The sequence below is a fragment of the Platalea leucorodia genome, assembly GCF_965183815.1.
Source record: "Platalea leucorodia genome assembly, chromosome: 6".
In the NCBI taxonomy this organism is placed as follows: Eukaryota; Metazoa; Chordata; class Aves; order Pelecaniformes; family Threskiornithidae; genus Platalea; species Platalea leucorodia.
The window spans coordinates 50,859,890-50,886,081 of record NC_138828.1 but is presented as its reverse complement, the minus strand read 5'-3'; the positions used below and the strand labels follow the sequence as shown (position 1 = coordinate 50,886,081).

At 39.8% G+C, this 26,192-nt stretch overlaps 1 protein-coding gene across 1 annotated transcript in view; it reads right to left on the bottom strand.

Annotated features, from left to right (window-relative positions):
* The window catches only part of SNX25 (sorting nexin 25), an 87,022-nt gene that overhangs the window by 1,277 nt on the left and 59,553 nt on the right, over window positions 1-26,192 (bottom strand). The window contains exons 9-18 of the mRNA XM_082314959.1: window positions 24,989-25,264; window positions 20,767-20,922; window positions 18,047-18,178; window positions 12,015-12,155; window positions 11,303-11,416; window positions 10,602-10,766; window positions 5,468-5,585; window positions 4,206-4,272; window positions 2,143-2,324; window positions 489-589 (exon numbers count right to left, since the gene is read on the bottom strand). Of these exons, the coding sequence (XP_082171085.1) occupies window positions 489-589; window positions 2,143-2,324; window positions 4,206-4,272; window positions 5,468-5,585; window positions 10,602-10,766; window positions 11,303-11,416; window positions 12,015-12,155; window positions 18,047-18,178; window positions 20,767-20,922; window positions 24,989-25,264 (1,452 nt within the window). The remainder of the gene's footprint in view (window positions 1-488; window positions 590-2,142; window positions 2,325-4,205; window positions 4,273-5,467; window positions 5,586-10,601; window positions 10,767-11,302; window positions 11,417-12,014; window positions 12,156-18,046; window positions 18,179-20,766; window positions 20,923-24,988; window positions 25,265-26,192) is intronic.

The window sequence follows — 26,192 nt, the reverse complement described above, 5'->3', positions numbered from 1 at the left end:
TACGTGACTGGCTGCTGAAGGAAACGAGCCAGAAGAGACTGAGAGTGAAGGGCTTGTACTTGGATCCAGCTGCATGCTCGACCGGCCCCGACCAGCCGTAGAGGAGCGGGACTTCGGGAGGGCTGTCACGTCCTGGAGCTCTCCTTCCCTAGGATTCTACAAGGTACGTTTCTTTTTCTCAGCTATATGAAGAAATTAGTTTGCACCTTATGGAGTCAGGCAAGTTGGATGTGGTAGAGGATCTCTTTTAGACAAAAGTGATACTGTTTTTAAACTTGAACAGCTTTTTGTTATTCAAAATTAGTCAAATGATGGAACCAAGTACGTCTTTTTCTGACTTAATAACAAACGAAAGTTACTTGCACACAGAATAATAGTCCAACATAAATCTCTGCAAAAACACACACCCCAGGCTTTAATATTGAGCGAGCAGATCTCAGCAATTAACAGGATTATAAAGTTAAAAGGCTACTTTTCTGGTTACTCACGTAGAGTAGATGCTTGTTCGCCTTTCTTTCTTGCAACGCATTGAACACTTTCACTACACCGTGACGGGCATTTTGTTGTCCAACAAGACTCTGCAGCGTATCTGCAACAAACCTTACTTCAGCTTATATTGTTTCAGTCGCGCTAGGCAAAACCTCCAGCTGACACTACTGCCCGTAAAGGAGGGGAAGCAAAACCACTGCACTTCATGGCCCTCGGTTACAAGGGACACAGTCCCCGTTCACCAACCTTTAAAACACAGAGGTAACTCGGGTCACAGGTTGAAAAGATACCCTTATTCTCCAGTTAAATAATAGCGTGTGCATCTCGATGACAACATTTTAAGTGTTTTAACATGATGTATAGTATGCCTTTTAGGTAGTTCACCTCGCAAAGTCTAATCTCATACATCATTAAACCATTCACTTAAATACACTTTCAGCCACAAAGACAGAATTCCTACAACAGTTCTAACAGATTTAGCACTCTAATTGCCTCTCAGTCTTCACAGAAAATACTTCCCACAAGTAAGCAGATAAGAGAATTCTCTTAAGTCAATTGTTCACATTTTGGATTAAATTAGAGAATAAATAGTGATTCAATGCTTCATCATTAATTTAAGGTGCATTCAGCTATGTGCTGACATCTCTCTCCAAAGTCGGAAGCAAAGAAAGAAAACCACAAACCAACTATGGAAGGCTATTCTAGGCAAGTAGGTGAGTATAACAGAGAGGGTAAATGGGCGGTTGTTTACACATCAAATGACGAATATTTTGCATGCATATCTGCTGCTATTTTTGCAGTAAAAGTTGATTAAACAACCTAGTGCAAGGGGGTATATGAGATCTCAGTGAAGCCATAAAATAGCTCATTAAAGTACATTCTATTCAGATGGAGGGGAGATAAAAAGCATTCAAGCTATGTTTAAGCTCATTTCCAAGGGCTAAAGGGAACGAATTTTGGTTCTTCCCTGTTAGGTGCCTTTGGGTTTACGTGATCTCTGGAGTCAGAATTCTGTAACTGGACTCCCTGCCCTGTGAATGGGACGGGCGGGATGGAGCATCTCGGAATGGCGCCCCAGAAACGTGCATGCTGAAGAGGAAGCTGCCTGGGCTTGGGAGGCAAGGGTAGGCAAAGGACAGTACTGGGAACCCCACTCAACCTAGGACGCCTCTGCCCAGGCTGCAGGTCCCTCTAACATTCACTGCCCTGAAAGCTCTTATCAGAAACAGACAGCAACACACAACACTGACAGCCTGGGCAGGCCTCCCTCTTCAATTCTGAAATGTAAGAGGAAGAAGCAATTGGGGTAGTGCCACTCTCCCTATTTGTCAAGCAGTTCCAGGTAGCAGAACCACCTGGTGTTTGCTCGCAGAAAACCAGCAGAGAGAGGCTTGACTTAGGTTCCTTGTTGAATACGTACAGAAGTATACAGTGATACTGGATTTTGCATCCACCAATAATACCCCAATCCATGCCCTTTACCAGACAGACAGGAGAGGCAAAGAGTAAGGCCAAAGTTATCCTTATTTATGCAAATAACCATAATTTACAACTCTACAGGAAAAAACTAAAATGCAGCAGAACAGTATTTGATTAACCAGTTTCCTTACCAGTTATTAAATCCATGATTAAGCAGAATGAAAGTGATCTCACCTGGAATGTTTTCAAGTAGTTTTTGCTGTGCTCTCTGTTTTGTCTCTTGCTTTTGTTCATCGCTCTTGGCTCTCAGTGGTGGTGCTAACTTTCCATTTGGCCAAAAAGCATCTCGAAACACACCAATGTAATAAACCAGCATCGGTTCACTGAACATCCAGTGTACAGTGTCACGGATTTGCCTGTAAAGAAGTGTAAAAGGGAGCAAGCACATCAGAGCTGGTCTTTCACATTTTATGCAGATTTATTCTTTTTACTCCTTAAAGTAGTGGAAGCGATGCTCGTTTTCATGTAATCATCCCAATTTATATGAGCTGATTTGACCAGCATCACAGCAAGTCGTATTCAGCTCTGGGTGCTCCAGGATCTCGGTCACTCAAGATACCTGACTGAGATGTGGAGAAGGCTACATTTCAATGTAATCCACAAACATGTATCACAAATTACAAGTACTACAACTGAAATGTGTATATATTTCAAGGATGGGCAGTACAAAGGCTCCACTGGGTAAAGACATAAAAATCGGCTAACTAATTGTAGCGAACTCCAAACTAGTTGCACGCACAGATGTGCCTGGTGAGATAAAAACAGATGAAGTTTTGATAAAAGCATGGCAGGTTTCCTCACAGATACCAACAGCGCATTACTGAAGGGATTACAAATGGAAACAGCAGCCTCCTCCTGTGGCTGCAGTCACTTACTGTAGCCTTCAGCACAAAGAGTCTGAGGCAGACAGCAGGCTCCAGGCAGTACTGCCTAACTCTGCCACAGTACAGCCAAAACCCTTAAAATCAATAAATGCAAAAATTCAACCAACGTGTAAAAAGCTATATAGGAACTTTGCACGCACGCTGTGCTCACACACACTCTCTCTCAGGTGCCTTTCATGTTAGTTATCAGCAGTGTGTGAACAAAAGAACCTATCAATTAAAAACTCGGCAAATGGATACTGTCAGAGACCATGAGTTCACCAGGAGTCAACTGCGTGACTTTCCATCCCTTCTTGTCCAAGTTACGGCTACATAACATATGTGAGAGGTTTTAAAAGCCAGGCTGGCATGTGCAAATTTAGTCACTGACTGGACGAAGGAACAGCCTGTTCTGCTGGTAGATTTCTGGGCTGTGACACTTACCTGAGTAATAGTCCCACTGCTACGGCAAAGCAAAATAATGCATTTCATCAGATTCTCAGTGGCCCTTTGCCTTTGTGATTGTGCTACAGAAATCACAGATTCACAGACTTTCATAAGAACATCATCATCTTGCATAAGAGCATCAGTACTGACCGAAGAGTCATGGGAAAAGTGTTTGTATCAATCATCTGCTCTATTGAATCCAGTTTTACTGTAGGCCTTTGTATCTGACAAAAAAGGGAATGCTTTCCCAAAATTCTTCTGACCAATGATATAGCTTTCCACATGAAAGGTGTGCAGGCACGCACGCTTAATTCATAGCCTCCTTCAGGCCTTACTTGGCAGACATGTCATCAAATGATACAGAAAAATACCCTTATGAAAACACATCACTGTTACACATGTACAGGCTTCACGTATAAATTAATGGTTCTCGTCATGTATAAACATTATTTCAGTCTCTTTAGAGAAACATGAATGTGATTTGAAATTACTTAAAACAGGAACCTAGTTTCAGATCTGGCAAAAATCTTCATGGGATTTTAAGATAAATCAGAAACTAATAAAAGCCATTCAGAGCCAGGCCATTCAGAAAAACAGGATAACAAGGCTTTATATATCTATCTATCTATCTTTAAAAATATTAAAAATTTTATATATATATATATATATGAAAAATGAAATGCCATGAAATATTGTGTTCTTCCAAAAACAAAGCCCTGCGTAGGGAGAAAAAGTAAGGAAAAAGATAATTCACGTATCAGTGTCTTCCCTAATCAACATATTTGTAAATTGAGCTGTGGAAAACAAATGCAGATTATCACCTACCACAGAATGTCCAGATTTTATTTTTTTTTTAAACAATTCTGCTCTCAGACTTTTTTTTCATAGAACAACAATGCAGGTTCAGTTAAAGTAACAGCTACTTACTTGTTGATAGTTCTCCCAAAAGTGACTTGTACTAGTGCAATTAATGTTTTTCTGACCCACTTGAACACTAGAACAATGAAAAATCACAGAAAAGAAAAGATCAAGAGAGTAATAACATTAGGGAACCCATGATCATGTCCGAAACCTTCCCCTCTGTGCCCCCCCCAGGAAACACATCTGTTATAGTCCTTTATAAGATTTCACTAATTGTACGTGGTTCTCATTTTTCTTGACTGCTTTCCCTGCACTGTTTGCTATATGGTTTTTAAGTCTTGCAGATTACATAAACATATCTGTAATATGCATTTGCAGTTTATACTGTAAACTTTTATGTTTAAAAATATTTCAAGTTTACTGAGCCATACAACTACCCAAACCCCTTTTTCTACCAGAAAAAAGAAAACCCCTCAGAATTCACACCTTTTTCATACCTACTAGTATAATGTACACACAGCAGCATCATTAAAATTCTGAAAACATTTTCACTCAAATAAACCAAGCAGTTAGCTTTTCATTACAAATAAAGGAAACAAATGCAAGTGCTTCCTAGTAATTACTGGTTAATCTTTCTTTTGTGCTGCTCACATGCACAAGAAAGTCTATATTTGGAAGATACATCTGCCATTTTTGGAAGGTGCTGCATTTTGTAATAGTTACCCTGTAAATAATTTTATAGAGCATCAAGTGCAACTGCACACTCAAATAGCAACAAAAGTACTTTTCTTTATTACCATCACTCAGTTATGTAAAGGAGGAAAAAAAATCTGGTACTGAAAGATGCCACAATTCTAGAATCTTTTCCACTATAGAAATTGTAGAACTAAAATGCATACATAATACACTTAAAATGGATATTAAATTTATGTTGCTTTTTCAGTGACATGTTCCATAATAAAGCCGTCCTTCCTTCCTCATAATTCATACATTCTAACATGCAGCCTATTTACAGAAAACATGCCTTTGTATTTTTCTGTTTTTCCCCAATTTTTTTTTTTTTAATATTAAAAACTTAAGCATATTGAATGCAAATGTTCTCCCCTACCAGTTACATTTTTACTGCCACGTTATATTGGAATTTCACTATTGAATGAAAGCACCAAAGTTATGAACTACTGAAGAATAGCTCTGTTCCAAACAAACTGGCTATATAGATTGCAAGAAAATTTCCACTTATTGAAACATCAGAAAAATCCAAATAACAAAGCACTCCAGATTTCTTGGCCAACAGATTCCACTAGCAAATAAGCAGGTATACAGCTTACTTCCTCGCAGCTCAAAAATCTCTCCAATCAGCATGAAACATGGTTCAGCAAGAGAGTCCCTTTTCCCATCCACCTCCTCTCCATAGTCCGACAGGTCACTATCCTCTTCCGTTTCTTCCTAGGAAGAGAAACACAACACAGGTATGCACTGCAGTTCCCCATCCTTCTTCCAGAATCGATTTAGTTACTGCCATGCTCTGGGGAAGGAGCACAGCCAGCCCTCTCAAGAAAGGGCATTAGAGCTACCAACTCTGCTGCTGGCAGGATCTGGCAAACAGGAACCTCCTCACCAGGGATTTTTGAAAAGGGATTGCACTTCCCACCGGTCAAGAGTGATGGGGACATGCTGCACTGCTGGAGTTATCACCACTGCCAGATCATCTTCCTGCAGCCCTACCACAGTAAGCACCTCAATGTTGGGTGGATCTGCCCAGATTTGCAAGGTCCACTGCCTATATTGCCCTGCCAACACTAGCTGGATAAGGGAAAGCAGGTGATGTGGGAGCCACGTACTGCTAGGAAGCAGGTGAGAGCTGTAAGCAGGAGATGGCACTCAGAGGCATTTGTGATTGCAAAGCCTCCTCTGACACAACACCCATGAAGGACATCCAGGATGGGGAGCTAGCCAGCTGGAGCTGTTTGCAACCCAAGCAGCTAGGAAGAAAGGAAGAGAATCAGGTTATTGCACAGGGAGAAGCAGGTAGCTGTCTCTCCTGGAGAGCAGATGGTGCCTTGCGCAGCTGAAGCCCCTCAGTGGAATCAGGCACCAGCAAGTTGTCCTTGCAGCAAGCCAGGAGCCAAACCCGGCAGCAGAAGAGGAACTGGCCACTGCAAAGACAAGCACCATTAACGAGTACCACTCCCAGGCAGAAACATAATACAGTGATAGTTAGTGACCTGAGCCTGAGGATGCCCAAGCTGAGGGTACCTAAGGGAGTAGAGTTATTCAGAATAGGCTCACAGGAGAAGAATGGATTAAACCACGTCAGTTTTGGCGGTACCACTTATTCAAGAAGGAAGAGCAGACAACACGTTGTTTCTCAGTGTCATGAAGATCTGCTTCAGCATCAGGATTACACCACCTACCATAATTCATGGCAGCCAGCACATCCCTTTGCTTTCCTGCATCTTCCCCTGCCCACCTACGGTTAGAGCAAAGCCGCAGTGAGGCAGACCTGACGCCCACGGAGACTGGTGCAATGTCGCAGTCTCTGGTTCAGGAATGGTCAGAATGGCGTGCAGACAAATTTTCATTCTTTGGCCCTGGTTTTCAAAGAAATCCATCATCTCTTCCTTTGCCTTCCTTTCTTTCTTATCATTCCCTCATCTAATACTGCCTCCCCCCCATCTAGTCTGGAAAACCTGCTTCATGGCTCGCTCTCTTGCATTATTTTGGTGTCTTTCTTGGCCTTATTCTTACGGTCACAATCTGTCAATCATCCCTTGCCTGTCATTTGAACCCTGCTATACAGAGAGTATCCTACAGTCCCTCAGCTGTACATCAGTTTGTCTGACTCCTTCCTCACACCCTCCAAATCCTACCTAAAGCCCATCATTGACTTCGGGTACATTTCCAGTCCCTGAATATTCTCCAGTCATGGCCCTGCATAGTACTCTATACGTAAGTAACTCCACAGCGTTGCATATTCCAACACTTATATATATATCATCCTGTACCCTTCACTTCCTGCGTCACATTTGGCATTTTCTCTAGCACTGCTTGAGATGCTGCTTCTCTCCTCATAACCAGAAAAACAAAAGAAAAGAAAAAAACCCACAGCGCTGAAGTGCACTGTAAACGTCCAGGTACACTCCCCTGTTTACTGACTTCCACAGCTTGATGAGTCCCCAGCTTTTAAAGCTTTCTGCTAAAGATAGGCTGAGCTGTGACTGAGGGCAGGGAATAAAAAGGCACACCATACTGACACGAAATGCCACACAAGGAAACCACAAATCATTGCCCATCTTACCACACAAGCACACAAATTCACTGATGACAGAGTTTTCTCCAGGGATGCAGCCTAGAGCAAACTCCAGTCCTGCTCGCTATCTTCCTCTGGTCAACAGGCTTCTTGGCACTTTGTTATTTTAATTATTCAAGATACTATGTTTTATTTAATTTTTCATAGCAGATATCATTCCATATTTTCATTAAGCAGTTGGGCAACACAACAGAAAATAAGCTTATGAGTTTGCAGGTGAGCTTACTGAATTTGTCACTGAGCCCACAGGGGCAGTTTGATAAAGACAGATGCAGAGCAGCAATAAATCACTGTAAATGCAGGAAACAGAACAACTGATATTGATAGGACTACAGAAAAAGATCCCAGGGCCACACAGCTGTGGAAAATGCAAGTATAATACCATGATGTTTAGGCACGAACATTATTTGTATGACATACATACGCATATAGATATAAAAATTATTTTCATACATGGGAATAGGAAAACATAGTGGGAGCATCGTGTTTCAAATTTTAGTCACCACATTTCCAAGAAAAATATGAATAATCGGGTAAGTCCAGAGCAAAACCATAAGAACTAAATAAAACATAACCTAAGAAAAACTAGGAGAAATTGGGGCTGCTTGGTCTAAGAAATAAAAGAATGAAAGACAAAAGGAAAGTAGTAACTCCTGATAACGGAGATGATTCTAACCCAAACTGTTCTGTGTTTGCTGCAGACAAGAGCTAGCTGGCTAAAGAAAGGAGATTTAGGCTAGACAGTAAGAAAAGGTTTCTAACCATGACAATAGCTGAGAACTGGGATACGCTGCCTTGCTTGGCTAGAGAACATCAGTTATCAGAGGTTTAAAAACACGTTAGACGAACGTGTGCCAGGAATTTTGCCGGTACAGTTGAGTCTGCTTGGAGGAGGAAGGTAAACCCCATGACCTCTCCGAGGTCCCTGCTCTATTTTTCTCCTGTTCAGTGAATCCCCTATCATTTAGAAAAACGCGATGAGAAGAGTAAATTCTTACACCACACTGCATTTTCTATCCATTAACACTTCATCAACATAAAAGCCCTTCCTCTAGATGATATCAACTGAGTTTTTCCCTCTGATTTGGTTTTGGTCTTGAGAGCTAAGAAATATGTTCTAAAGCTAGCCCTGTCCAAGGAGCGGTATATATGAGAGATCTGAAATTGCTGCGATATTTAATCCTGAAAACAGCACTCAGAGGTAATATTGTTGCTCTAACACATATTTGAAAAATGTGAGATGAGACCTAAGAGGCAAAGAGAGAGCTGTATCAGAACATTCTCTTCTATAAAGTCCAAAAATACGAACTTCACCAGGAATTGTTAGTTACAAAGGGAACACAACTGTAACAGCTTTGTAACGTGTGGTTTAACACAACTAACTTCATTAATGACCTTGTACCAAATGATTTTATCCTAGTTTAACTGCTTTAGTTAAATTATCCAAAATGCCGTCACTGGGCAAGACTGAGCTAATCTAAAGCTCACACTGAAAGACAAGGGTGTCCAAGAAAAATTAGAGCAGATCCCAGACTGCCTCACAATTCCCCTCCCTCCACTTAATTTTATCATTATTTTTAAACTCGGACAAACGTTTGCCATACTGATTCAGAGGGTCTAACAGTTTCCTATACTCCGTCCATCTGTATTCTGTTGTCTCATCTCATGTTTAAGCTTAGGGAAGGAGAGGAGAGGAGAGGAGAGGGAAGGTGGATGTGAAGCGGGATGGTCCTTGTCTGCATTTGCGCAGTGCCTGGCATAATACAGTCTAGCCAAAATTAAGCTCCGAGTCCCACAAGTAACAAATAAGAAATAGTATTAAGTTTAAACTGAGTAAGAAGGTATGTTCCGACTCCTCTGATGCCACATTCTGCGGGCATTTTTTGCTCTACTTCCTTCAGCTTTTCAGTACCAGTTGCTTCATTTCTGCTTCATTTCTTTGTTCTCTGTCCTTTCTCACGCACTCTCATTAAAAACTCGCTTTCCTTCTCCCATATTTCCTATCTCCTCCTACGCACTCATGTAATACAATATACGTGCAGTCTGGCTTTTTTCCTCGAGGAAGTTTTTCAATTAAATAGCGAAATACAAATAGCTTCATGCTTCTATGCTTTTACGCTACTTCTACCTAATAGTCATTTTAGTGAATGCACTTCTGTTTTTAAAACTGCAGTACTTCTATCGAAGTGTAAAATTGGTTTCTCAAACTTTCTTTATATTTATTACTCTGAAATGAGACATATGCATTCAGCTGCTAGGTGCAAATACAGTGCAATTTTAAAAAATGAAAATATATAGGATTTTTTTATTCCCGAGATATGTTAGACCACCTTTTTGCCTATTAACAGGCTAGAACTGTACAAGTTCCCCAAACTCCATTTATCCTGCCCAAGGCCCATCCACTGCAGACAACTACAGCATGCAAGAACAGAACTATATCATATAACATATAACCAAAAAGGGGAATAGAATCAGCTCCTTGGAGGCTGCCTATCTGCAACATGAACCACACAGAATAGAGAGCCATGGAATTATGGTAAATTTTAGTCAATAAGCTATTTTAGTCATTAATCTATTCTTCACTGCATTTTGAAAGACAATGTTTTTCTATGGCTTATTATCAAATTCTCCAACTGGTTTGCTCACATGGGCTCCCGCCCGTATTTGCAAATTCCCTCAGTGACCCTGTACCATTTGCCAAAATTCTTTGTCAAAACTAGCTTTGCTTCAGAAGTTGTCCAGGAATTAAGGACACACAGCTGTTCCCTACCAAGAGAAGCTTCCTAAGAGAGAATTATTTTTACCTGTCAAGACCCCTCTGAAATACACGTCAAGAGCACAAAAAGTGGGAAATTCTGCTATAAAAAAAAAAAATAATTCCACATGGGCTGCAATTTGTTTATTTGTGAAAGGTTACACATTTGCCTATATATATTTATCAAAAGGCAGGAAAATTATTGTATTAAGAAACACCTTTTAAATTCATAGACAGCTCTTATTTCTGACTCTTTGTTCACTTACAGTAAATTAAAAATGACCTTTGGAAATGCCTTCCAATATTACCTGCCATCCAAATGCATTATATTAATGGCTCTCCCTGCTTACTTTGGATAAGTAATTTAATTTGGGAAGATTACTTTTCTACCACTTACCTCCTGATGAGAAAACAAATCACCAGGAAGTCGTTCTAGAAACGAGGAGAGTGAAAAAGATGACTTCTTTCCTTGCACATCGATAACTTTGAGATGCTCTGGGGAAGGGCTCAAGAAGGCGTAAAGTGCTTCACTCTGGCAGAGTCTTTCATCAGAGAGCAATTTCTATGAAAGAAAAATGATGACAGAAACAACACATCAATTAAATATTTCTTGTTAAGGAACAAGATGTGTCAAGGCCATCCAATAAAACTGATCAAGACATGGCTCAGAGGTAGAGTGAGAAAAAAAATCCACATCTCTCAAAGATACTTCAAGAAGCTAGTTCTAAAGTATTAGAATTAGTAAGATTAAAGTTTTTAATCTTATAACTTACTTTTTAAATAAAAAAAGTTCTAATTTTTAAGAAATTTGTTGTGAAATGTTGTAGTTAAAAGTGGCAATTACAGGATTCATTATTTACTATTTCTTAATTAACTGAAGTTTAAATGAACTTACCACTAGAGGAATGGTTACTATCAGCCAAACTCATCTCAACTTGAGGCATTTTAGACAACTTTGACATTTACAGCATCAAACCTTACATCTGACCTATTTGTTCTAGGCTCTCTCTTCAGTCAATAGAGAGGCAACATACACTCCAGAGGCATGATTCAATTCTCCTGTTTAGACATCTGTTGGTTTTGTCTTTGTTTTCTTACCTGCAGAAAGTTATTAAGCTGGTTCTTGGATTTCTCCATGAATTTCTGGTCTATGGATTTGAAGGGCAGCTTGCTGAGGGAAGGCAACTGAACTTTCTTTAATGATGGAAAACACTGTGTAGAAGAAAAGAGAGCTCACGTAACATATATGTGCAGAAAAACACAGGTGGTTCAGAACGGAAATGAAAAGACTCCTTTGTACTCTTCTCTCCCTTCCACAGCCCTCTCAGCACCTTGAAACACACCTTCCCTTACTCACTATGGGCTGACACATCTAAACCCTTTCCCTTGACAGCACCATCATTATCTGTCCCTTATCAGACAGAAAGGTTAAAGCACTGTAAAAGGAAACCTTCTCTGTCCCCAAAAGCTGTCTTTTCCAATACTTCCTTGGAAGCCAGAGACAAAATCTAGTTTTTAAAGCAGGCTCTTGCATGACAGTGCAGAGCATATACAATTTTGACACTGGGTTAGTCCAGTAAAACATGCGTTATTAAGAAAAAAAAAAAAAATTTATAAACACATTTTATAAGCATCTGGCAGAGGCCAGAGATATGCAGATAGACAACTATCTCTAAAAGGCTAAAAGCCAAAAGGCTGGCATAAAAACTGGCAATATTCATTTTTTTTATCTTGTTTTCCCCTCTCCAAGCAGCCTTCTGACAAATTTTAGCAATTTGCATCTTCTCCCTCCCCTAACTGAGATTCATACCTCGCTGAGCTTCCGGTGTAGGTTCTGAAACTCACTGAGCTTCCTGGGAACAGTCCAGTTCTTGGTTTCAGCTCCACCAACTTCTTGTAAACTCACCATGACAGAGTAACAGGGCACTTGCTCTCCATTCTCTTCTAAAACCTTGTGGGGAAGAAACCACCAGATAAGGTATACTACTGTGAGAGCAAACAGTGGAACATTTGGGCTGCCAGATGACTGGCTTGCGAATTCAGTCATCATCACTGTCCCATGCTTCTCTTGCAGTTTGAAGGCTACGCGTGGAGCAATTCCCTTAATGGACTAAACTTTACCCAAACTGCTATGTCAGTCCTGAATCAGTCCTCCAGCTAGCCACTATTACATACAGTTTTGCAATGCTGTCCATCAGCAATCAAACCTCCCTGACATGTCTTCTTCAAACAGCTGCACGTATTATTACAGTTTTTAGAGTACCTACCATATAGCTTTTGGATTGCTTACCAATACTCCATCTCTCCCATCTGCATTTTCCTGACTGTTCTCCCGTTATTCCCACCTCCTTTCCCAGCGCTTATGCCAAGGCTCACCCACACACCAGGCACAGCAGCTCTGCAGCTGGGCCCTGCAGCAGCTGGTGCTGTCTCGGAGCGATTTCTCTGCTCACTTGAGCTATTCTGCATACACAGAACATGTGGCATCCATGTGGTGTTTACTTCAGAGGGGCTCACAACTTTACAAAAATACTAATGAATCAAGCTGTACAACAGCCAGAGGAAGGAGGAGTGATTAACCACACGGTGCAAATGGGGAAACCACAGCAAAGAAATTAAATGATTTTTCTTGAGACAACAGCAGCAGTGTGACCATATTATTTCTTAATTTGAGGAGCCACCCAGAATTTCACCCTTATATGTCCTAATAGTAACAGATTTTTGTTTACTTATTTTAAGGAGACAGCCAAAGAGATTATGAAAGGCAAATGAGGGAAATGCACAAAATACACAGCTTTTTTTGGCCAAGCCAAACTCTCAAATGCTTGTTTTAATATACATGCAAATAACAGGTAATTTTAAAATATCACTCTCACACAATCTTTTTGAGGAAAGTAGTAATTTTTAAGCTTTTGGAGCCTTTTTTTTAAAGAATATTTAACTAATCCAATTAGGATAAGAATAAACTTTAAAATTTATATAATTATGACACATTTTCCGAGAAGCCTGTACAGGTCTGATAACACTTAAAGCCAGTGGCAGATAATTTGACGAGCAGCTACATCACCATCATAAAAGACACACAGCTAAAATGTATCTTCGTATTTTACAGCTGTTCAGAGCTGTACATGGAGAACATTCCCTGCAATGCACTCCTCCTGAAGCTGCACATGGACCACTGGGAAACCCGATTTGAGGCCTAAGTTTCACATCTCTCTGTAAAAAAAGCTGCAGCAGCACCCGGACAGAATACAAAGCACCAGCTTGAATGCCTGAAAATGTGCCTGGTTCCCAGCACAGCTATTTGGGGAACTGCCTTTCTCCTGCCAGACTACCGCAGAAAGAGATGCTTGAATAGCCTCCAAAATGTAGGTCAGAGGGAACGGGGACAGAGGGACTGGGATCTCCTGGGACAGTCCCTGCCCTGTCTACCCCTGAGCTAGATTGGATTTGCGTTTGCAGGTGACTCACAAACACCTCCTGGCAGCCGCTTCTGAAAACTGGGAGATCCCTGCTGAAAATGCTGACCTGAGCCAGGCGCATCCTTCTCCGTTACACATTCGTCCCCAGGGCAGGGATCTGCCCCTGCGCAGGGTCATCTGAACTGTAACTGTCAGGAGAGAGTCACCCCTCTGGGTGCACATTCTCAAAACGGGAGGACTTAGTACTCCTCCTGCTTTCAAGTTAGGATCCACGTTCAAAATCATTTAAATTCCGATTACTAGATGGAGACACATTACAACTCCCTTCAAATACCCTCATATAAATATCAGAAAGTCTTCAGGATTTTCTTAAGAAAGCAAAATTTTTGACCAGCTTAAGTACTTGTGCATTTGTTTTTCAAAATTAATGAGATAACTGGAAAATGAAAAGAAAAATGGGATGTTAGGGGGTCTTCTAAATCAGGATATCTAGCCCCTTGCTATAACAGGCACCATCTCACACAATTGCTATCATGAATGAATTCAAACTTGTGAAACAATTTTTTCTTCCATCCCCGTTACACTAAAAGTCTGCTCTAGACCCTCACCCTGGTCACTGGAAGTTTCATTTCAATTTCCAAACTCATTTCCCATTTGTTCCAACAACTCTTCACCCCTCCCTTACCTTTACCCTTATTGATGTGTTTTTATAGACAGGCTTATTCCTCTGAGTCTCCTTTTTGCTAAGCTAAGCAAATGAAAAGTGCTTTCACAATCACTTCTCATGGGAGAAGTTCCTCATTCAGCTCCACCCTTCTCAAACCCAACAGCCCAGCACCTGCAGAGCGACTGTAACACTTCCTCATCTCGAATGGAAACTCCTCTCCTGATGTATTCCAGGGATGCATTTCCCTTTTTCACACCTGCAGACCACTCAAGACAAACCGCACATCTGACAAGCCACCAGCCTACCTACTGCTTCCAGCCAAAAGGCGCTCCGATGGGTCGGAGCCGAAGCCCAGAGTTCATGCTGAATGCCAAACCTCACATGCCATGCCGTGAGATCTCACCACGCTTCTATTACTCCCATCCTAAAAATCATCCAATTCTTTCCGAGAACCATCCTAACCCTCTTCCAGCTCTCATTCTTCATGAGCATAAGCTTAGCATTTGTACTCTGGTTTGGTTTTCCAAATCCAAAAGTCCTGTGATAGTCTCAAGCTCTGATCGCTTCACAGCACTGGCGAGGGCTTCAGAATCAGCCCCTGGGATGGAATTTCCACAAGCCGCCTCCTCAGCCCTTTCTCAGTCCCTTTCCTCAGCTTACACATGAGTCTTTCAGGTTATTCACTGCTACTTACTTGGCAAGGACAGAATCAGCCCTCAAGTACCCAAAGCAGCTTCAGGCTTTTTTTTTTTTTTTTTTTTTTTTTTTTTTTTTGCATTGGCAGCAACTCCATAGCCTCAAGACAATGTAAAGATTAATTATTTCAGAACTTACTGTCTACTAGCATGCCATAGATACCTAGGCCACAGAGGGTAAAGATTTCTGCCTTCTCCCTATGAGGCACAAAGTCCCAAAGCGGACAGAGACACGAATGAAGATGACATACCTACACCCATTAATAAAACCTACAAGGCGCACGCCAGAAGCAAGCACCTCTTACCAGGGTGTGTGGTGTGGTAACGGTAAGAAACATTCAATGAAATATTGCAAAAACAAATGAGGAACAAATATTATTAAATACTTCCCAGGAGAAGCTATAGCTATTAGCTGCAGTAGGTAAAATGTACACTTAGCACTAACAAAAACTGTAATAATAGTTCAGTAAAGTAACAAGCTGCCAAGGAAAGCCGTTCAATCACCTGTTAGAAGCACTAAGGGCTGGTCCAGACATCCGTCAGGAATGATTAAACATTAACAAAAACTAGCCCAGTCATTAAGCCAGCAAAGAACTGCATGACTCACCAGAAACTTCCTTCAGTCAGGGCAGCTCTCTGAAACAAGCCACCCAAGCTGTGCAGGAGTGAAATAGGGTCTAACCAGACTGCTGTTAAAAATAAAAAGTCCCTTAGAAGTCCCTTTTAAACACAGAAAGGCCACGTAGAAGGCATATTGGGCACACTGTTCTTTTCCTCAATGCACAAGAAGCTAATTTTCTTAACTTCCACTGAGCAGAAACATCCTAAATTCCAAGATATTTAAATGAGTAAGACAAGCTATTTTTTCACCTTATTCAAATCTACAAACTCCATTCCCTACGAAAGTAATAGACTTTTAAAAAGATGTTATGCTCTGAAACATTCTTCTTTCTTCAGACAGAGGAGGCAGAACATCTGCTACAATACAAAACAAGGCCAAATACAAATACAATACAAGGCCAAAGCGATTAAAGCAAGTAGAGCAGGATAGGTTACGTAGCTCTAAGTTTTATACCTGCTGGTATAGGGGCAATATACCTGTCATGGGGAAGTGACTCACAGAATTAGACAAGTCATTATCATGGCTCGCTCCCCTCAATCTGCACGTTCTCACTGTCTTTTTTCAACCTCTACCAACCAGCCAAAACACTGAGTCTCCAAAGACAGTTGTATCAGAAATATCAGTTACCAAAAGACACCTGTAGGTTATACCATTTACATTGATTTTTTTATATATTTCACACACACAGAGCTAGTGCATTTATGTGACTAAAAACTATAAAGACTGAAAGATTCAAGCTAAGAGAGTACAAACAACAGTTTGGACATGCAATTTTTTCCCCAAGTCTTAAGTAATTCTAGTTTTTTTATGCACTATCTATTAACTGGTTTAGTAAATCAGTTTAAAAGGTCAATGACAGGCTATTACACTTTCAGCTCAAATTCTATAGCAAAATTTACTTTTACTAAGCTTTTCTGCAAATAGGTCCACCAAGTTTTTCTCTCTCTAAAAATCAGAGCTACGTGCTAGGATTAGCAACGGCGTATTTTGCAGATAGGACGACAATGTCACCTACTCACACCCCCTGAAATCATCAACTGCAGCCAGAACATTCCCGAGCAATTAATTAACATGGATAACTACAGCATTAATGTTTTCTCCAGCCTACCCTTTGAAGCACAGAGCTGCAAACAGCACAATTAATGCAAGCCTGCATTTAATTATCTAATCCAGTACTACTTATAAATTATAGTTAAGGCAGCAAGTAATGAGAAGCCTCTCCCAGCCTCCCTCTTATTTAGCCAAACCACCTTGGCATCTGGTAGTAAGGGAGATGCATAGCAGTTCTGTGTGGTGCCCCTTACCAGAAAGCTGCTGTTCTGCAGTTTTGCTGCACATGGTATTGCTGTTTTTTAAAACCAGACTTCAAAAGCTACAGAGAACTCTTCAAGAGAACTTAAAGAGTTTTACTGTTCACAACTGTGTCACCTGCAAACAGCATTAAAAAAAACAAACCACAAACGCAGATGCTTACACATTGAGAATCTGATTTTCAAAATGGCACCTTAAGTTTTTAACCTGTGGGTTTATTTCTTCTTTCACAAACAATGAGTTTAACTGTTGACAGACCTATTAATAGTTTGCAAGAGCTCAAAACATAAGCAAATAAACTCAACAGCATATAATTTTTAATTCCAAGAAAAATTACCTCAAGGAAACTACTTATACTTATTTAAGGAATATTTTATTAATAGGACAGGAAGGCAAGCCAGTAGAGATCCAATTAATCTTTAATTCTCTGAAGTGATACTGTCAAGAAGATTGCTTATACACAGTGTGAGCCTACAGTTACCACATAACAAGCATTTGTTGGGTTCCTTTCATGGCAAGTGTTAGTAGAAAGCCATGAGATGGTAATAGTTTTTAGCTCCATTACAAATTTTTTACATTCATTCTACAATTGTCTGCCTACACCGAAACAGAAGAGCAGATCAAGAAAAAAAAAAAAAATTAACTACTTCAACTCACTCACAGATTTAAAGCACTTTCTGGGTATTCTAGTCCCTTGAAACTGTACTGCCATTAAATATAATAATACAAAACACAAACACTGGAAGTACTGCATCTTTGAGATATAGCAGAGACACAACTGCACCCAAGTGTGATAGCGTGGTAATATAACAAGAGACAGTTCTCATGAAAAACAATGCCCCCAAGACAGCAAATTGCTTTACCCAGTGCCAAAACCAGTTCACGTACATGCAGGTATTTTTATAACTCCATTACAACAGTCTGAGGACTAGAAATTTTGTATATGCATCGTAGTAGTCACTGGGGAAACAGAGGAGTTCAGAAGAGGTTAAGGTTTCCTCCCAAGTAAATATGAAGTATACGCAGTGTACACAAAGGTGTAAGGAAAGTAAATACAGGTTTTATTCTTCTCTTCATGCAAGTTTGAACTGACCCAGAAGATAAAAAGCCATAAAAACCCCATACCTCGCCTGAGACAATGAAGGCTTTCCACATGCCAAGATTCTCGCACCACCAGTCCGTTCTTGCAATGTGCAGCTGAAGGTCATTGTGCTCTCTCTCCATCAGAGTAATTTCATCCTTCAGCTTAGAAACAATCTGTGGAGGAAAGTTTATTGATTACAATTGGTAAGAAAAAGCTTGTGCAACACGCCTCGTGCGTTTAGGGACACTATTTGGAAAGGAGAAAAGGGACAAAAGCAGGGAGAGAAAGAACAATTCACATGGGGAAAAAAAATTATAAGAGAGAGAATCCATGATGCCTTTTAGAAGCTTTTAGAACACACAGTAATCTTAAAGGTCAACCTCAATACTAAAAAAAAAACTAGTTAGAAAGACATGCTACTATCACATTATCAGCATAAAGGCACTTTACATAGCATTATGTATTACACACATATTACACATTATGTGTTTTATACAAACTTGAAATTGCAATTACTGAAATATGAATTACTAAAGACACCTTCCTTACCGTTTTCAGATGTACACAATGTGACTGAAGAACCTGGGAATAGACTTCATTTCTAGGAACTTAGCTATGTTAACAAATGCTCAGAAAGTTACTACTTAATTCATTTTCGTTTTGGAAAGGAAAGGATTCACTATTGTGGAAAGCACACATTTAAAAAGATGATCTCATCAAGACATAGCTCACCATTAAAATCTCATGAAAGAGAAATAGTTTATCTTACCATATAGGCAAAAAAAATAAGTAACCATACATACTACCAGGAGACAGTATGACAAGAAAAGGTGGAAGTATACATAAGATGTGACATTAGAAACACAGCAAAAGCAGCTGACACTTTTTTTAAAATATGATATGCCACATAGTCAAATTTATGAGTCTTAGTTGTACCACTTGCACAAGTGGTACATTCTACAGACCTACAGTAATTTTGTCTTTTTCAGAATTTCTGTCTCATATAAGATGTGAAATATTATCTACACAGCAGCTGTGTAACAACCTTCTAGCATATGCCTAACCTTCAGAATAATTTTGTATTTTATTTTATTTAGTATCGACATACAGATTGCTGTGCAGTCACCCTACATGGACTCCTATAATGACATCCAGGAACAATCCATAAATACAGAAGAACAGGTAAGGTTTCATCATAAGTAAATAGCTGCTACACTTATAAAACAAATACTGAGACTTTAGAACGATACTGGACCATTTTATTATTCTGTTTCAAAGTTGTATATATTTTCAAAGGCAAAGAATATTTTAGGAGAAACAGGGAAAAAAACACTACTTGAGACACACACTGAAGGTGGCACCACAGTCGCAGACCTCCAAAGATCAAGCTATCTTCTACGGCAGTGGGCGTTGTACGTGAGAGACATTGCCTGAGACTGCTCGTCATCTTTTCATGTCATTTAAAAAAAAAGGGGGGGGGGGGGGGGCGGGGAACAACGGGACGGACGACACACATCTGTCCTCTAACCGCTCTGAACAGTAGTGGTTGGATGACAAATAAGAGCTATCTTCTGCCAGCTGAGGCCACACACACAGCAGAGCGGCTGTGAGCAGGACACCCCAGACCAGCCGCGGACACATTTCCAGTTGTCTGCGGTAACCTCTGGCAGAAGGGGGATGTGGAAGGGACACAGGGAATTAAGGTAGCCAGGGCGGCTTCAAACGCTACTGTCCGCATCTTTCTCTTAGAGGTAGCTATCCCCAGAGCTGGGACAGCAAAGAATGAGTGGCGTGTCCACTTCTATTCAGACCAGCATCTTAGCACTCATCCTCAGCGGAAGAACAAATGTATGAAGAACCCAGGTCCTGAGCAATGACTAATGCCCAGGTACATTTATGCCATCCCTAGCAGGAGGCCATTTTAGGGAGATGCCTTGGCTACTTGTTCGTCTCACCCACGGTCTACCATTTGCAACCAGTCTCATTACACCTGAAAAGCTTGGCCCAGCTGCATCTGAACAACAGTCCTGTAATATCCTCCTCAGTAGCAATGCAAATGAGTTGGCCTAAGCCAAATGCAAATCACTTGCTTCTGCCTCAGCGCGTTCTTTAATTGCTTAACTGTTGCATTTTGCAAAAAGAAATTTTTTTTTTTAATCCAAGCTCAGAGAGCCAAAGTTTCATATCCCTCAGAATTTTTAGTCTGATAAAAGTGTGCCCTGCAGATTTCTCCTAGCTCCTTATAAAGGAAATCCGTCACTTTTATAGGTTTGGGGGTTTTTTTTCTTCCCTTTATTTGAGCAAGTCAGTCACAACCGTAGATTATGAAATTGTGCTGTGCTATTTCAAAGCCAGCAGAGGGAGCAGAAGTTAACGAGCACATCCCTCCCCTGCAGTGCTGCAGATGTGGCAGGGACACAAAACCAGCTGCCGTGAATTACACAGATACAGGTGGGTAGAGATATAAGGAAGAAATACTATTTGCCACCAACAAAGCAGCAAGACCACTGGGAGAGAGGTCGTTATTCTATGACAAACAAAGCAATATAAATCATATCTGCAATTTTAGTTACAATAGCTTTAAAAAAATGGAAAAAAACCCCAAACAATTAGAACTAAGCTCTGATTTCACTTTCTATAACAGGCTGATTGAAATAGCAATCGGACCTGTCCAAAAAGAGCCTGAGACAAGTGGGTATTATACACGCACAATATTAAAAAAAAAAAAAAAAAAAAGACTGAAGACACTAAAGGTACTTACCTTTTTGTCAGGTTTTGGTGAATTACATATGGAATTTAGGGCCTGTTTCTTATACTCAAGCTTGTCATTTAGCTGGCGAAGTTTATTTACAGCATAACTGGCCTGTTCATTAATTCCTGTGCTGCATTCTTCAGTGGCTTCTTCACAACCTTGGCTCTAGGAATAAAGGATGGGAGTAATTGCATCATTAATATGAAAAAGGAGACAGTTATTGTTTGCTCCATAAGCATTTTATGTATAAGAACACTTATTCTTGATATAGATGAAAATGTAGGTATAACAGATTCTAACAGATATTCCAACCATCAGATCCAACATGAAACCTAAGTCTGTTAAAAAAAAAAAAAAACCACCACCAAAAAACCAAAAAACACAAAGACCAAAAATGGACAAAGCCTCATTACCATTTACACTACAGCTCTTCGGCACTTCTTGCCAACTGTGTAAAATGACCTTCAAGCTAAAGGCTTTAGTGTAAATGAGAGGAAGAATCAAAGTTTATTTTAAAAGCAACAACAGCTTAGTAGTCATGATCAATATTCTGAGCCAGATAGAAAAGCAAATACTTAGCTCTGAGCCGAAAGATAATGAGATGGGGGGGCAACAACAAAACAACAAAAAAAAATCACCGTTCTAACAAAGTCCTGCCTCCCACAAATCTTCACAAAACGGATTTATCAGCCTGCAGAACAATCTAAACCAAGTCCTTTCTCTTCATAAACAGATTTTACTGCTGTTTTTAGAAGTGTTAATAAAAATGTGCTAAAAGCCCATATGCATTACCCTAAACTTGTACATCATTTTCTTACATTCATTCAGATAAACCAATAGCTTTTTCCATCTTGTGTACTACAGGCATGCAAAAAAATAGAAAACTTCACACCTTTCAGTGACATTATCTTTAACATCTTTTGGCATTTGCCTCAGCCTCCCCTTGCTTACTGTACTTCCCCAAATAGGTATGAAGACCTTGAGATCCAGCAAACACAGCACTGTGATGTTACTGTTGCCATGTTCAAAGATCTTTGAGGTCTGTTTGTGACTGAATATATCTTAATTTATCTGTGGGAAGCTATGAATCTAATCTCATGAACGAGAGTTCTGTGTTACTTAATTATATTCCCACTAAGTAAGCTGTATCTTTATATAATTAAGAAAAAAGGCTAACAGAAGGAAGTCTCATACTTTACTAAGTTCTGTGAGTTTTAGAAGAGACAATCAATCCTACTGTAAATTCTGCAGTATTTTACATCTTAGGAAAAAAAAAAATCTGAGAACAGATACAGTAGCAACAATAATTATCTCCTTAGTGTGAGCCTCATAAGGGAGGGTAACATAATGAGAAATCAGGAGTTGAAGGCTAAGAAATCCACGCCCTTTTCCAGCTCTGCATTTGCCTGCTACGTGGCTGAGCAAATAACATTAGTTCCATGCCCCGTCCTTTCTTCTGTCTATTCTGCATGGCCTGTAAACCCCTCAGGTCAGAGACTGCCTCCAAGCATGCGTAGCATGGAAGCTTATTGTCGTCTCCTGGCACTACAATAATACAAAAAATAATAATTAACAACACGGGGCATTATTCGAGACACTATAGAACAGAATCACAAAATAAAAACTCATACTTGCTGGGAAGCACAGAGGTCAAAAAGAATCAAAAATGCTATTTTCAATGCTGAAGAATTAAAAGACTTTTCATATGAAGTTTGGTTCTATTTATCAAAGGATTGCAATTAATTACAAATCAGTAAGGCTCTGCTCCAGAGGTAGGCTACATGATTTTTCTGTCATTAACATTTCAGACACTTACAGCAGAAAACACTGCTGAATCACTAGGTTTATCACAAAAATGCTAGAATTACAAGATAACAAGTTGCCTGTATTCAAATTATCAAATAAACAACCAAAACACTTGAAGTTGAGCTCATAAAGGATTGTGCTATTTTCCCCTGATTGCTAAACTGATAATGACTTCCATTTCTGAGAGGGCTGCAGAATGCAGACTTTGGGCTTATTTTAGCCATCTGACACATGCAGCACCGACGCAACGACCAGGCTCTCTTTCTCCGAAGTGCTAAATGCAGGCACTGCTTGCCTCTGTATGTTTACATCTACTCATGACCTTTTAAAGGAGGTTTGTCCAAGGAGTGAAAAGCGGTGAGTGAATGGAAGGAAGAAGAGCGAGCTTGTTCCACGGGCAGCAGAACCAGCAGAGTCTGGCCTTGCCCCAATTCCTATCTTCTGATTTGATTTTCTCACGTTTAATCAGGGCTTACCCTTTTGTCCTCCCTTCCATGAGGACACTAGGTGGCTTTTTACCTATCCAGCTGTAACAGCAAAATTTATAGAAAATTAACATAGGTGACTCCCACAGCACCGAAGGAAGTGAGGAGGTAGACTTCCAAAACCCAAACTAAAACAAAACTGATTAGTGTTTGCTAACAATATGGATCCCTCCAGAAACACCAAATTTCTCAGCTGTGGTTTTCTATAAATGGGGAGGAAAAAAATGTATTAGCCAGTAGTGCATTTTCACCAACATTTGAAAGCCCACTGGAAGCTTCAGAAATAAGAATTTCTTATAATTTATTTCCACCTCAAAGACTCTGAAGCGTGGCACAGAGCCATTAGGATTGCTCTATTCAAGAGATGCTCTAACCGTATATGCAACTTCATACTTAATTTGTTATTAAAAATGCAAAAAAACCTTTAACCATATAAGCAAACCTGGCAATGTATTAGTCTTTAAGGTTTCAAAGCAGATGCAGCCTTCAAATCTGGCACATAGGTATCTAAGGACTCAGAGAAAGGACAGATGATGCTGATGTCAAAAATCTAATTTTTCAGCAGCTATAGTAAATGTTATCTGACAGAGGACAGCTACCCCTTAAGTGTTGTGTCAGTTTTCTCACAGTTATCTCTGTTAGACTCTGAATAAAATATATAAAGAGATTAAAAAGCACAACATTTAATACTTAGAAAGTTCTGGATAAAACCAGTAGCAGCCTTTTCTCAAAGTCCCAATGACTGCAAACACAAGGACAGAAAGTCTTTGAAGTACCTACCACCCTCAACACAGCTGAGTTAGCAGTTAGAAAAGCAGAAAACGCGTCTTGAATCTTTTATCAAGGAAAAGAATACAGGGAGAAACAAACAATGAAAAATTCAGCAAGCTCTAAAAGTTCATATTGGAAGTAATTTACTTATAACAGCTCATCTCTGCAGATTTGCTGATATGCAGACTACAGAGACTATAATAGCTCACCTATAGAAATGAAAGTCATATTTAAGCAGTAAATACAAAAGCCTTAGGTTCTGGAAAAACTGTTTCTAAATGGCAGAATGCAGATCAGCACCTCAGGATTCTGCCTCTTGTTTGTCCATTTAGATCCAGCTTTAGACAAGCTATCACACTTCATTGTGTTCTGAGCAAGTTCACATGTAAAATGAGGATATCCATGCTGATTTGAAGCGGCAGCCTCACTGAAAGATGCTCACTAGTCTGAGAGATGCTCTTGTCAAAATGTTCTCAGATAAACACAACACAAGTTCCCCCAACATGACTGATTTAGAGAACCCACTGAAAAAAACTGCCCCAAGAAAGCTGCTGTTAGGTTATTGCTTATGACATTTGGAATGCTCTGTTTAAGTATTTCCAGTTCTAGTGCTATTTTAATCAGTTTTATCTTCCAACATAGCCTATTAATTTATTCAATAAATTAATAAAAAAGCACTAAGATTACATTTTTCAGTACTTTTTCTCCTCTTTTGTGAACTTTTAATACCTATTCAGTACCTAGAAAATGCATGGGGGACAGGGACAGACACTGTCTAGACAGAAACCTACTGATGTTTCAGTGAGATTTCCTTCATTGAAAAGCAGAGCAGCTGAGCTTGTATGAGGTATGTTTTGCATTCTCTGATACTAAGGAGCATAACAAACGATACAGAATATAAAAAGCTTAGAAATCTGAAATATCTGCTTTAACTAATTTAAAGTAGTCAGTCATTTTGTATCATTTTGTTTCAAAGAGCTTGTAAACATACCAGGTTTACCTCATGAAACTACAAGACTGATGATATCTACAAATACATCAGAAAAAAAAAAAAAAAAAGAAAAGTAGTCCAAAGCTCAAGGACAGAAGATCCTACAACATGCTTTACCCAGGATTGTCTTCAGATCATCTTAAAATAACAGTGAAAAAAACCTGTCCATGTGACTCACCACTTCATCTTTGTCCTCAGGAGTTAGCTGAGCAGAACTTCTTTCTTCTTCCTTCTTGACTGATCTCTCATATAAATCACTGACAATGAATGAGGGGTAGTATCTGTCCTTTAGAGTTTCATAAACATCTGCTTGAATTCTGTAGAATACTTCAATGCCTTTATTTCCCACAAGACTTTGCTGTATTTCTTTATAAAGGGACTTTTCCACAGGTATTTCTCTGCTTTCCACAAAAAAATTCTGATAAATTTCACTCACCAGTTGAGGTATTTCAGCCTAGGAAGCAAGGAGAGAGAAGGAGGGAGAAGAGAATAATAAAAAAATGCTAAAATTACTAAAAAAACCAGGATGCCTCAAGATCCAGGTACATAATTTGAAGGATAATCAAGCTAATTTCACACCCAGATGTATCAGAACATGTCTATTAATCTCTTAAACACTGCCTACCTATGCTAAGCAGTCACTTTCACAAGATAAATATCGGTATTTGTTAAGTGAAGAAACAGCTGTGCTCTAAAATTACCATAGGTTCCACATCCACCACTTTTAAAAGTATGCTCCAAAAGCTGGTATTAAAAGGGAAAAAAGTACTAGAGCAACATTGTGGTCACCGTTTTAAGTTCAGGTTTTAGAGTTCAGCTGTATCGGCTCTCCTGTCTTCTGCTGGATAGGATCAACTCACTTTATACGTGACTATAATTAATTTTTGAGGGGGAAAAGGAAAAAAAAAAAAGGAAAAAGAAAAAAGCACACCTGAAGAGACATTTAGTGGTACGTGAGGCCAGGTATTTTCACTGAGCACAGAACCGTGCACAGGATTGAACTTTGCAGTAATGAACAGGAAAGAGAGGTAGTAATGCAGCACAGCCCATCATCATCTCTCTAAATTATCATCTCTCTGAACCGACCCCAATTAAAAAGGTTTTACCCACTCCCTTAGCATGGCACAATGTGCTTGCCTGCCTGCCTTATGTGACAGTATCACAGCCACATGGCTGCATGATGCTACTTCGTTGTAATCAAAGCTGCCCCTGCAGTGGCAGACAACCCTTATGTTCCATGGAGCAACAGGAGCACAGTATGTTAGAAGCTCTTTAAAAGAAATGGGAAGTCTTGAATAAAGGCACTATACTTATTGTTTTGAAAGCAAGGAGAGAAATTACAGCTGAAAGGTCATAAAATGATTTTAGCACCTTTTCCAATC